Source organism: Arvicanthis niloticus, chromosome 2 (assembly GCF_011762505.2).
Source record: "Arvicanthis niloticus isolate mArvNil1 chromosome 2, mArvNil1.pat.X, whole genome shotgun sequence".
Classification (NCBI taxonomy): Eukaryota; Metazoa; Chordata; class Mammalia; order Rodentia; family Muridae; genus Arvicanthis; species Arvicanthis niloticus.
The window spans coordinates 116,675,492-116,689,405 of record NC_047659.1 but is presented as its reverse complement, the minus strand read 5'-3'; the positions used below and the strand labels follow the sequence as shown (position 1 = coordinate 116,689,405).

At 39.2% G+C, this 13,914-nt stretch overlaps 1 protein-coding gene across 3 annotated transcripts in view; it reads right to left on the bottom strand.

The window, feature by feature from the left end:
• Positions 1–13,914, bottom strand: part of Kiz (kizuna centrosomal protein) — a 103,945-nt gene that overhangs the window by 75,333 nt on the left and 14,698 nt on the right. For 2 of the 3 annotated variants that reach the window (XM_076929917.1, XM_034496019.2), the window contains exon 4: positions 13,441–13,521. The exons of the other annotated variant lie outside the window; for it this stretch is intronic. In XM_076929917.1, coding sequence (XP_076786032.1) covers positions 13,441–13,521 — 81 coding nt within the window. The remainder of the gene's footprint in view (positions 1–13,440; positions 13,522–13,914) is intronic. 3 annotated transcript variants of the gene reach the window in all.

Here is a 13,914-nt window from a genome sequence, read left to right as displayed (position 1 = left end):
TATGAGAATACAATGTTCTCAAGTAGAGAACATTATAAAGATGCTTACATTCTAGGGCTGAAGCCAGGTATATCTGTAATCCCAGAAGTTAGAAGGTAGAGGCAGGAGAATAAGTAGTTCAATGCCAGTCTAGCTACATAGAGAACTCAAAAGTCAGCCTGAGATACATGAGATACTATCTCAAAAGAATTTTTAAAAATTTTAGGGCTAGCTTGGGTATGGTAGGACATGCCTTTAATCCCAGCACTCTGGCAGAGACAGGCAGATTGTGGTTTCAAGGACAGCCTGGTCTATGTGGAGAATTCCAGGCCAGCCAGGCCTACACAGTGAGGTACTGTCTACACAGTGAAGTACTGTCTCAAAACAAATAAATTATGGAGCTAGAGATATAGCTTACTTGCTAAGTGTGAGTAAAACCTAGGTTTAAACCATATGTAAGAGACATAAATCACTTAAAAAGGAAAGTCCGATCACTGAAATGAAGAATTAGAAGGGCTCGGCAGCAGATCTAAACAGACAGAATTAGCAATGCTGAAATAGGTATATTGAAATTATGTAATCTGAGACAAAAAAGGACAAAGAAAACTTCGAGCCTCAGAACATCATTTATAACATCAAGTACATTAAAATCCAGATGAAAGGAAAGGCTATGGGGGAATCAGGCAGTGATAATCTTTATAACTTTGGAACAAGCACATTTCAAGGGTACCAAAAACTTAAATACAAATGAATAGGTATTATTTTCTACAAACCTTAAGCCTGACCAGTATACGAATCTTATGAAAAATGTTTATTTTTCAGTCATGGTTTGAATCTAAAGCACAATCCATACTAACAATATTGACACAATATGATAGTTACCAAATCAGGCTAGCCCACCAAAACTCGAAGTAATGTTTCATTGAAAGCAGACTCTTTCTGAATCTGTATTAGTATTTGACTACAAAATCAAACTGTACTAACATCTGAACTGTCTTCTCACTCCCACATACCTTATGGCTCCAGCCACCAGGTGCTGACATCTCAATAGGTTCTGGGTTAAGTAGTCACAACCACTGCAGTGATGGTCAAAGGGGACTGGGGATCTTTCCTTGCTGGTCATGAAAGGTTATAGTTATTGTTGATCCTTTTATGGCTTAAGGGGAACTATGACATCTGAAAACTAGAAGATAGCAGGATAAGGACAAAGCAAGCCCTACCACTGCACTGGAACACAGCCCGGCCCTAGACTTCAGAAGGAGTGCAGCAGTCAAAACTCTCTACTCTCCTTCCTCACAAGAACAAACAGTATGGTTTCCTCAAAAGTCTTGTCAATGCTTGTCTTTTATTGTAGCAAAATAGTTTGCCCCCATGATGGGAGCATCACAGTTTTTCAGAATACATGCTATATGCATGCACTCAGAATCTCTGAAGACCTTTTCTCTTTGTCTTTCTGTCTCTGAGTGGAGAGGTGTGGAGGCTCTTGGACATTTTCTTTTACAACGGACACAGACTGTTTAAAAACAATCCCATTATCTTCATCATCATTTGTTTCAGCCACTTCTGATTTTTGTCTTTCTAAAAATGGCATACAAACTGGCTGGGCCCTGGCTGACGCAGGGCTTCACAGGAGGGTCAGGAGCGCCCTGTGAAGCCTTTTTCTCTTTTTCCTTCTAGAAGCCTGAAGCCTCCTCTTTCATATAAGGTAAAGCAGATGGGGAACACTATAATGAATTCTTTCTTCAGCTAATCTCTTCCGGAGTAACTTTTGTTTCCTTTTAAATCACTCTTCTATTTTTGGCCCACATTTCCAATTCTGATTATTCCTTTTCACTGCTGGATATGATGGCGAAGGAAATAGCACATTCTACTCTCTAAAAAGCTCTTACATGTACTTTTTCTGTTGGCATAAAACAACACAGCTGAAGTCTTTCACCGAAACGGTAGTTGTTCGTTATTTCCACAACCATCTTGGCAACATCCTCAGACTCCCACTCCACAAAGGCAGAGCTACAGCTATTTCCAAATCCTTTTACTTCTGGACAGTCTGAATCTTGTAATAGTGCCAAAGTGGGAGAAATATGCATGGATCTAGCTTTTACGAAGTGCTGGAGGGAGGCGTTCCAGCTTGCTTAGGAAATGGGGGAGTCATATGCATATGTGTACATGTTTGTGTGCCTATGTATGTATGCACAAGAAGGCCAGAGATCGATGTCAGATGTCTTCCTTGTTTTTTTTCTTATTTTTTTTGAGACAAAGTCTGTCAGAACCTGGGACTGTCTGACTAGTAAACTCCAGGGATTTCCATTGTCTCTATTCACTAGTGCTGGGATTGCACATGTATAGCACTGTGTGGGCTTTTTTAACATTAGATACAAGGGATCTAAACTCAGGGCCTCACGTGTACAACCAAGTATTCTGACAGCCATCTCTGCAGCCCCAGTAATGTTTTTCTTGATATTTCTGCTTTGTTGAATATTGGCAAACCTGTTCTATCTCCCTCTGAAACTGAATCAGTCTTCTTTGCAGGCTCAGGAAAAGACTTGGCTTAGCTAGGCCAGGAAAACCCACTATTCTGAAGGTGGTCAAGCAGCACGGTTCCACACAATGCTTTCCAACAATAGAGTTCTGAAGAAATAACAGGAAAACTTCCCAAATAAGATGAAAGACATGACCCTACATAACAGAGCTCAACAAAGGATAAACCAAAAAAAATATCTATACTCATTAGCTTCCAAAGGAAAATTAAATCCAAAGCAAAACAAAAGGCAAGAAATAGTAAAGATAACAGCAAAGATGTCATTCAGAGAACAAAGACACGAAAGGGGAAGCAGCAAGCCAAATGGGGAGTCTTTGAAAAGATCAACCAATTAAAAACCTTTTGAATAGGTTCGTCAAGAGAAAAGAGCAATGACTCTATTCATTACAATCAGAAATGTAAGTGGGTAGGTAATTTGCTACTAATCTTTCATTAAAAAATTTAGAGGAGAAATTCAGGAGTAAGTTTACACTAATAAATAGAAACATTGCAGCGAATTCCATAAATTCTTAGAAAGGTACTACCAAAACTGACTCAAAAAGAAGTACAGAATCTGTACAGACTTATAAGTCAGGTGATTGACTCAGTGATCGCAATTTCCCACAAAGACAAATCCAGGAACAGTGAATTTTACTACATGTTTAAAGGAGGCCAATCATTTCCAACCTTTTGTAAAAACAGACAAGGAAGAAATATTCACTCTCTGAAGCTGATTCTTCACACTAAAATGAAGCAAGGACTCACAAAGAAACTAAAGATCACTACCATGCTTGTAGGTGAATAATTCCCAGTGAAATAGAGCAAATGGAACCAAGCAACACATAAAAAAAGAGTAGGGAGCTCAGAATATCAGATCTCTGTCCACAGTCAAAGAGGCTGCAAAGAGCAAGATCAAACATAGTAGCAGATTTAGGGTCCAATAAGGCTTCTCTTTTTCATGGACTGTGCCTTTTCACTGTGTCTGCACATGGTGCAAGGCTCAAACTCTTGAGGGGCCTTTTCAAGAGAGCACTAGAACCAAGTATGAAGGCTCTGCACTCCTAATTTAACCACACCTTCAATACCATGGTCTCGGGGTAAGGTTTTCAGCATATGCACTGGGGAAAGAACACAAAGAATCAGACCACAGTAACTGCTACAGTAGGAATTCAAGCAATAACAAGTGTGGCTAAGGATGTGAGGACAGTAGAGTTATCACTGAGGAATATAAAAAGGTGCAGCCACCTTAGATAAAAAGTTAGGGAGGGGTGAAGAAACAAGATCTTACCAAGAAACAACTGGTATATCTAATTTAAGATTAGAAAAAGAGAGATGGCTCAGAGGTTGAGAGCACTGGCTGCTCTTCCAGAGGTCCAGAGTTCAATTCCCAGTAACTAGATGGTCGCTCATAACCATATATAATGAGATATGATGCCCTCTTCTGGCCTGCAGGCCTATATGCAGGCAGAACACTGTATACATAATATATAAATTAAAAAGGGAGGGGATGGCTGGAGAGATGGCTCAGCAGTTAAGGGCATTGTCTGCCCTTCCAGAGGTCTTGAGTTCAATCCCCAGAAACCACATGGTGGCTCACAACCATCTCTAATAGGATCTGATCCCCTCTTCCGGCATGCAAGTGGACATGCACAAAGAGTGCTCATACATAAATCTAAAAAAAAAAAAAAAAAAAAAAAAGAGAGATTAGGAAAAGTATGCTTGTGCCAATTGATGATGTGGAAGAATATGAAAATGTGGGACAGACAAGCTGTCTAGAAGAAAGAGAAAAAGTCTCCCTTCCGTTCTTCAGTTTCAACCCAAAGACAGCATCCCTGGTAAGTAAAAATTACCTGTTACTATTACTCTAGCTCAACAAATTCTTTCCTTATTCTAAACAAACTGTTCAAATAGATGGTTCCAAGGAATGGGCTACTACTAACCAGCCTTGCCAAGGTCTTGATTGGAGGCACAGCAGTAGCTATTTAACAGTGATCTGAGGCAAATCATGGATTGCAAATCTAAGTCTCAGAGGCCTTTGGTTTTTCACTTTTAAGACCAATTTAGGGAGTTACCAGACTGTCTACCAACCCAAGGACACACAGAGGATACAGCAGTTCTAATGGTCTCTCTCTTTTTTTTTTTTTTTTTTTTTTTTTTTTTGGTTCTAAGACAGACCAAGACACTAAACAAAAGACCAACTCTACCTCAGGTGTAAAAAGTCACATGGCAAAGACAAAACTGAAGTGTCAACTGAGTAATTCCACACAACCAGTGATTCTCAAATCTCTCTCTGACCCACTAAGAGAAATAAAAGACTTCAGGTCCATTCCCATTGGACAAAACCCAGAGAACCAACCCAAATGCCAGAAACAAGATGTCCATTGTACAATGAGGGAAAGTAGCACATGAAGGAAGCGCAGGAAGTGAAAGCAATGAATGCCTTGTTACCAGAAGTTTACTCCTAGCAAAGGGAAGCCACAGCTCACAGCAGCAGTGGTTCAGTGCTCTCTGATTCATCCAAGCATGGCCAGAATTCCCAGAATACTGAATTCTGAGTTCTTCACAAACTCTAGCAATATACTAATGAATGAAGATATCAGATTTTAGAGGCCTGTGATAAATTAGGAGTTTCATAAAAATGAAAGTCCACAGTGGGACATCATTCAAACAGGCAACTCTTGAGGATCTATGAAGCCTCAAGAGGGAGTTCCTAAGTTTTTAATTTGGTCTGTTGAATGTCTAGCTGTCATTGTCCATTTGAAGTGAGTGTGTGACTGCATATGTATTATCTACATGAGATTTTAGAATCTGATACAATTTCAAGCTTACAGAAGAGTTACAACAGTCTTGGAAAACAGTAGCCTAACACGCTTTAACAAGATTGACCAATTGTTTGCATTTTCCTTATTTCTTAGCTATTCTTCCATGTTCTGTACATATGTACATGTATACACACACAGACACACAGACACACACACACACACACACACAGACACACACACACACGTGTGTGTGTCTGCTCTGTGTTTCCTGAGGTACTTCTGTGTTCAAGGGCACTTTGTCCCAGTGGGTGGGCTTCATTACTACAATCAGAAAATTTAATGCAGATATTATTTTGTAGTTCATAGTTCATGTCAATTGCCCAAATAATGTCCTATATAGCTAGTTACCTTTGTTCTAGGTTGAAGACTCAGTTTAGGCTCGTGTCTCCTGAGTCTCCATTAATCTGCAGTAGATGGCTAGCCTTTCTATCTCATTCTTGACCTTGACATTGTTCAAGAATATAGGTTGTCTGCCTGCATATTGTTTCTCAGTGTATTTGATGGTTCCTTAAGGTTACATGCATTTTGTTTCTACTTTGGAAGAAGGAAGAAGAAAGAGAGAGAGAGAGAGAGAGAGAGAGAGAGAGAGAGAGAGAGAGATTGAGTCCTAGTTTTCTTACTAGTAAACAAAATAATCAGAAATACTGTCTAAAGTATTAAACAAGACTGAAAACAATGTAAAACCATTTTATCTGTGTTATATTAAACTTTCAAAAATCATATTGAGGAAAAGTGCCTGCCACTGAATCTGATAGCCCAAGTTCAATCCCTGAGACTCACTGTGTAGAAGGAGAGAACCAACTCCCATAAGCTATCCTCTGATTCCCACATGTGCACCATGGTGGATGCATGCTTTTACACATTAAACACATGCACATACATATAATAAATAAATAAATAAATAAATAAATAAGCAAGCAGAAATAAGATTATGTTAAATACTGTATTGGGCCCAGGGATATTAACAGAAAACCTGGTAAAAATTTAACTGAAGTCAGAAGTTTACTTGTTAGCAAACCATGGTCCTGTGTTTCTTAGATCAGCAGCTTCTGACACTGTAACATGAGATGCTAACGGTGGTAAGAACAGGGTGTAGGAACAAAGGCCTTCCATACACTAGTTCTGTAACTTTTCTGAAAATCTGAAAATTTTTTAAATTATAAGATGACCATAATCATGTTTTGTAACATTTCCTAGCACTTGGAAGGGAAGTAGAGGCAGGAAGACTGTAAATTTGAGGCCTACCCCACATGCATTTATATTTGAAAAAAAATCTAGCATTGAGAGTCCTAAACATACTTCTTTTTGATTCAGTAATTCAATGTGAAAATTCTTAAGGAAACAAACCTAACAGAAAAACCATATAAACAAACAAAAAAACCAACCAACAAAAACAACAACAAAAAACACTACAGAGACATACTAATTCACATAGAGATCATTTATAATCAAGAGAACTTGGACACAACCTATAAATACATGATCAGGAAGCATTATGATATCAAAATGAGACACATAAAGGTTAATGAAATAATGAGAAAAATGCTCAGATGTGGTGAATGAAAACCAACAAAGAAACAAAGCTGTACCTAAGTAAAGATCATTCTAAACAGTAATAAAATGTGTTCGTGTAAGACTGTCAGGAATGTAAATATAGTTATTGTCTTGTTCTTTCAACTTAATAAATTCAACTTGATTTGAACTTTTAAAACTAGTTTTATCAAAATAGAACTTACATATCATAAAATCTACACATTCGGATAGTCTAGTATTTAGTGTCTTCATAGAATTACATAACTACTGTTATAATTTTAGAGCCTTTTGGATCACTCCAAGAAGAAACCGCACATGTTCTAGCAGTCTTCCTCAATACTCTTCACCCAGCTCCCTGCCTTGGTAACAGTTAACTTTTCTCATTTTATGGATTTGCCTATACTGGGCAATTTGTATACATGAAATTATATAGTATATAATCTTTTTTACTTTTTTCACTTAGAACAATGTTTTCAAGTTTCATTCATGGTGCAACATGTATCAGTATTTCAATCCTTTTCATGGCTTAACCAACATATGTATGTGTGTGTGTATCATATATATGTATATCATATTTTGTTTGTCCTTTCACCAAATGATATACATTTGAGTCATTCCTATTGTGGCTATTGAAAATGCTGCTGCTGTGCACTTCAGTTCAAGATCTAGGGAAGATATGTAAATAGGTGTGGAATTTCTGGCTAACAGTCGTCTATCTTTAGGAGCTGTTAAACTGTTTCCTAAAGTGGCTTCACTGTTCTACACCCAAGCCAGCAAGTATTTAACAATTGTTAATTGTTAACAAATTGTTAACAATTATTTAACAAAACAAAACAATAGATCTTCCCTTGTACTAGGTCAGAAGAGGAAAGAACAGTTTCCCACAGCACACAGCTATCTTTGTTAGGCTGGCTCCTGCTTCCCTTGCCCTCCCCACACTCTTTTCACTTTCCCCTCATTCCACAGGACACGCCCTGTATCTATGAGAGTAAGTTTCCCACTCGTACGAGCCTTTGCAACTTCACATGCTTCCACACATTCCCACCACTGAGGTGAGCAAAGGAAGATAACTATCTAGCAAAAAGTCCCTACAACAGGTGTTTGCACTGTGGGAAAGAAGTTCCTTTAAGAGTGGCCCTTTCCCACTGTTTTCTCAAGCAAATTATTTTATACAGTAACTAAAAAGTAGGTTGATGGACATATTGAGACTCTTGACCAAAATAAACTTTAAAAACAAAAATAATGTTTTTTTCTTTCTTTTCTTTCTTTCCTTTTTAGACTTCAGATGAGTCTGTTCTGTTGGGATCTGGATTCAGGCTCTAGCACTCACCAGTGTGGGACCTGGGGACAAGATACTTAACTGCTTTGAGCTGTCATTTCCTAATCTACAAAGTAAATAGTAAAATACTTTGGGTTTTATAAGGCTGTTTGTAGGGATGTGTACACACACACACACACACACACACACACACACACACAAAATGATACATACCCACACACAAATCCCTAGAACAAGAGCAGAAATAAAGTAAGAGCAATGCAAATGTTAGCTCTGACGACACCCACACTCCCCAGTAGACACTTCACAGTAGGCACATCCAAAAGGAAGCAGGGTGCCAATAGTGCAGGCTCCATCTGGCCTGTTACTAAGGTGAAACAGGACACACCTTTTACACAGAGAGAATGGCCCTCAGAACTTTTTCCTTTTCTCTGAGGGGGCTATTAGCACCTTCTGTCTGTGTGCTGGCAGAAGAACATTTCCTACACAACCCTGAAAAACGGGTCTGTGTACTTAGTTTATAGAAGGCTTTGGATTTCTTTAAATAACTCAATCTTGTTTTCTGAATTACCAGCATACAAATTAAAAAGCTATGAAAAGGGCCGGGGAGTACCTCAGGGGCAGTGTGCTCCCAAAGCACTTCTAAGAACTTGTGTTCAGACCTCGCACCAAAAAAAGTATTAATAGAAAAAACACCAAGATGAACACAGAATGACTATCTTTACTCATCATGGCTCAGAGTCAAAGGTCATTCTAACTTTTAGGATGACATAAGGGAAGGTCACCATCCCCTAAAAGACCAACTGCTCAGAGACTCACTCTAGAAAGAGTCTGTATGTTTCCCTTTGAGCAGTGACTATTCAGGAAGCCGTTGATGAGGGTAGCACTGTGAACTGGTAGGTAAGAAACTGGCTTTTCTAGATATCTGTTGATAGTAACCTTCTCTGCTTATTTTCCTCAGCAGCTAGAAGAGGGCCAGCCCCAAAGTCCTGGGCTCTCATTATCCTAGGTATGAGCCTACTGTTATCCTGTACCATACCTATGCTTCTTGGCCTGTGAGCTTCTGTTGACAGCTACGTAGCAACCAGAAGTGGAGTCAAACACACAGCTCAGTGGCTAAGCTGGAGGACAAATACCTTCCCTCCCTTCTCCTAGGGCAGGATACTCAGGATACTTCTGGAACATGTTTTGTTCAGTCTTCCCAGGGTCCCCAGTAGGGCTGAGTGCCAGGTGCTCACAGTGATAACCTATTCAATCACACACCCACTGGCTGCTTTCCCTCCCTCTGTCACTACCCTCCCTCCTTAGTTGTGCCTCTGGAACCACCTCTTTAAGTAACTCCTTGTAATAAATCCTTGTCTTGGGATTTGCTTCCAGAGGATTCCCAAGTTATTTGCTCTTTCGAGAGGGCACTTCAGCTTTAGGATTCCTTTCCCTCTTCCCAGGGTATTTATACCAGTTTCCCTTCCACAAGGTATCCATCTGTTCCCTTACCTCTTGGCGATGAACCTGGCACTGCAGAGACTGTCCTGATTTTATGAACACTACTCAGATGCTCACAACAGTAGTCAGTCCTCAAACAAGAAAGAATGGTCTTCACCATGTAACACTAAGGTGCTGCCTCTCCTACAGTGGGGCTGCTCCTAATAGCAGGCAAGTCACCTTTGCTAATATGCTCAAGGCAGTGGCTAAAGCTGCTGCAATGCTCTATCATGCCCAGCAGGCTCTCCTTGACTCTGGTGTCAGTGAAGCGTTTCTTCATTCAAACTCTTTCTTCTGTGGAATCAAGTCAACTAGAACAGATGATCCTATTGTTGAAACATCAACAGTTTGGAGGTGGGCCCTCTGCTCACTATAGTTCATCCTATACAGTTGAACTTACAGTACCAAGACAGATCAATTCATTCCTAAGGTAAAAATACAGCACAAAAGCTTCCTTTATCTCACTGAGAATCTGCCCTAACCTCAATGAGCATTTTCCCAAACTTTGTTGGAAGGAATTATATCAAAATGCCCTGGGTCTGAATTTTGAGTCCAGCTCTATAGCCCTGGGTAAGTTAACTAACCTTTCTTACTCTTGCTATAAAATGGGATAACAACCACATCTAAGACCATGGCTGTCAAAAGGATTAAATGAACTTCGGCAGAGAAAGAGCCACTGCAGCACCCCAGTCGGCATGGAGGAAGAGCAAAGGCTGCTCTTACAACTGGGGGGAGCAATCTGCAGAGCTGTCCTCCCACAACCCTACAGTAGCAGAGCTGATACCCCACGTAGCCTTTAGTCCTGTGATGAGCTTCCTAGGTCCTCTGCAGTTCTCCAGCCCTGGAGAATATCATCTGTACTGCCTGAACTTCTGATGTTTCTGCCTCTACCTCCCAAGTACAGGGATTACCAGTGTGTACCACACCTAATTTATGGGGTATTGGTAGATTGAAACCAGGGAGTATTGATGCTGAGAAACATTCTAACAATTGAGCTGCATCCCTAAAACCATCTTTTTTATGATATAGTATTATAGCTTTGATCTCTCCTCCACCAATGACTTCCTCTGCAACGGCTACCCTAATGCCTCTCAGATCATTCTTCTCATCTGACCCTGATTTCCCCAGGTTTGTCCTGGCCAGCTTCACTCCTGTGATATGCTTCCTTATCTGTCCCAACACATAAAAGTATACACACAGATACACATTATCTATCGTTCTAGAAGCAAAGCTCGGTTCTTAAACATGAAGCCTTAGTTATGGGTACCTGAATTTCATGGTACACCTGTCCAAGTTCATTTTCTAGTGTGTCCTACAATCTCTTTAGATTTAGCCTGACTAGGTAGGCAATGACCTCTGGGCTTCCCTGTTCCTACTCTTTTACTGGTAGTGCTACCACTACCAATAGTGTCCACACATTGCCAAAGACAAACGTCCTACTCATTCTTCAGGGCCTGCCAAGCGCCATTCCCTCTACTAAGGCTTGTGTTACACACTGCAGAGGAAGCAGCCTCATCTTTCTCCTACAGCTCAAGTTCATCCCGTAACTAACTGGCATTTACTGCGTGCAACTCTGTGCCTCAGAAAGAACACTGCTGCCGGGCAGTGGTGGCGCACGCCTTTAATCCCAGCACTTGGGAGGCAGAGGCAGGCGGATTTCTGAGTTTGAGGCCAGCCTGGTCTACAGAGTGAGTTCCAGGACAGCCAGGGCTACACAGAGAAATCATGTCTCAAAAAACAAAAAACAAAAAACACAAAAAAACCAAAAAAAAAAAAAAAAAAAAAAAAAAAACCACAAGAAAAAAAGAAAGAACACTGCTTTGTGAGAAACATCTTAAAAGCAAGAATTAAGACATTCTTGAAGACACCTACCATGGCTTCTCAAGAGAACAGTTGCATAACAACTATGCTGTGCATTAGAAAGTCCCAGATACCAGTGACTGGGCACAGAGACAAATTCCTCTGACTGCCTAAAGGGGAGGAGCTTGGATTCCAATAAAAAGTACAACCTAATTCATAAGATAAGGACTCATTCAGGAATTAGCATTTAATGAGGATTAACTAAGCCATGTTTTGCTACAGTGTGTTTACCTTTTAATTGATTAGATATCAAGGGAAAATTAGAAAAGGTGAAATACAAGTTCCTCGAAATGTTATCTAATTGATTCTTATTGCAGCCAATAGTCTAAGCTTTTGAGGAGATGACAGCTCTCAGTACAAAGGAAATATCCTGTTCTAATTATCAAGTGGAGACCCCATAACTACAGGCAAGGTAAGGAGTCAGTAGTGCAAATGGGGGGGGGGGGGGAGGTGAGGAGGCTCTCTCCCATTTTACTTAAGTGTCATTGATACAGCCACACTAAAAATGTGTCTATCAGGAACAACAGAGAAAGAATAAACTGGAATATGGAATATGTCTATTAAGAACAGCAGAGAAAGAAGAAACTGGTTTGTAGATTAAAAGTATGTCAATTATTTCCCAACCAAACGTCAAACAGTTTCTGTTGGTCTGGCTTAGAAGTCTATCACATCACACCACATTTGCCTTACATCTAATGGTGTATGAATCACTTATCATTAAAGGCCTTTTTATATAGGTCAAGGTTGCAGGGCTTGGTGTTTTGTATCTTACTGTTTAAAGAATGCTCTAAATTCTAGCTTTTTAACTTTTTAATCTATGGGAAAAGAAAACGAAAACTTCCTGTAAACTCAGATTAATGCCTGCTAATGCAAGGAAGAAAGGAAAACTAAACCTTCCTTCTACCATAAAAACAAAATAGTGTGGCCTCTGTTTCTTTTCTGATAAGAGTCTTAAATACCAAACAGTTAACTGCATAATAACATTTCCTGGCAGCCAGGCAGCCTGCTTAGCAGATATATAAAGCAGGTAAAAGGAGAAAAAGTTAATTTCTTGGCTGAATGATTCCATCGGTAGCTATAGGGCAAACCTGAAAGTCTTTTAGTAAAGTAGCAGTTGATTCTTCTATCAATCTGTAGCACACATACTCTTCCAAGGAAAGCATTAAATATGAAAATCATATCCCGTTATCATCTGTTTCCAGCTTTCAGCCCAGTAAGCTTTTCTTAATGAAGGCTGCAGCCTAAGGAACAAGCACGCTGTTGGCTTCTCTGAATAATGGAGTGATGCTACCATTTCTGCTTATTACAATATCGACTGGCTGAGGGGGTTTCACACATAGTCACAAGTGACTACTCTTGCCAGCATGCTCCAAGTTATTACAAGATGTTTTTAGACATTTCATCTAAAAGAGCTTTACTGCTTTTAGTGAAGAAAACATCTATGGTCTTGAGCAGAATCATTTATATGGAGATAGGCAGAAGGATTAGAAGCCTGTATTACAGCAGATATATAGCAGAATTTATTTAAGTATTCCTTGCTGGTCTTTTTGTCTATTGCTTAGATATGCAATCTTTTCTTTCCACTCTGTCTGTGAAAAGGTTCAAATGTACAAAATTATACATACAAAGGAAAAAAAAATCAAAGCACCACACTTAGTTTATTTTCATTTAAAGCATTTCTCAATCCAATAAAAAGTAGCTACAAAACACTAACCATGAAAATACAATTTTACCTTCTGCAACCCTGTGGTTTTCTTTGAACTCTTAAGTCCAAGTGACTGTTTTTTGACAAATTTAATTAAATTAGACATTAAAACAATATCCTGTAAGTAAAAATTCTTTAGATAATCATGGTTCTATCAAAAAACAAAAAATTCTATAATAAGATGATTTTATTTAAACATTTCAACATATAAGCATTCTAAAAATTTTCTGGAAACATAAAATTTCCCGCTTCCCTGAGCTACCTTTGCTCGGTCTTCGTCACTTGTTCCCAGGCTGTCCTTTGACAGGAGGCGCATCCTCTTCATTTCAGCCTCATATTCCATCTAAATATAAAACAGTCGAGTTTTGTGGCAGATGCTATTGCAAGTAAACCCACCTATATCTTGCCTCCTTTGCAACATAAAAGGTACAACAGAGTAAAAAGAGCTGACATTGCCAAGAAATTCAGCTTACCTTGGAAAACAGGCAATTTCAAACAATATATACCAAGAGTTGAACTCTATAAAATGTTACATACATTTTAAAGTAAAACAAAGCTTAATGGATTTTTACTTCGTCTTCCATCTGTTTATGAAATAAAAACCTCAATCCTCAATACACACACATACCAATAGCTTGATATTTTCTTTAAGCTATCATGAAAATCCCTTTAATTGATTATAAAAGTTAGATATTAGGTATCTATTTTCAAAGCCTAAAAAAGAAAAAAGTAAGTC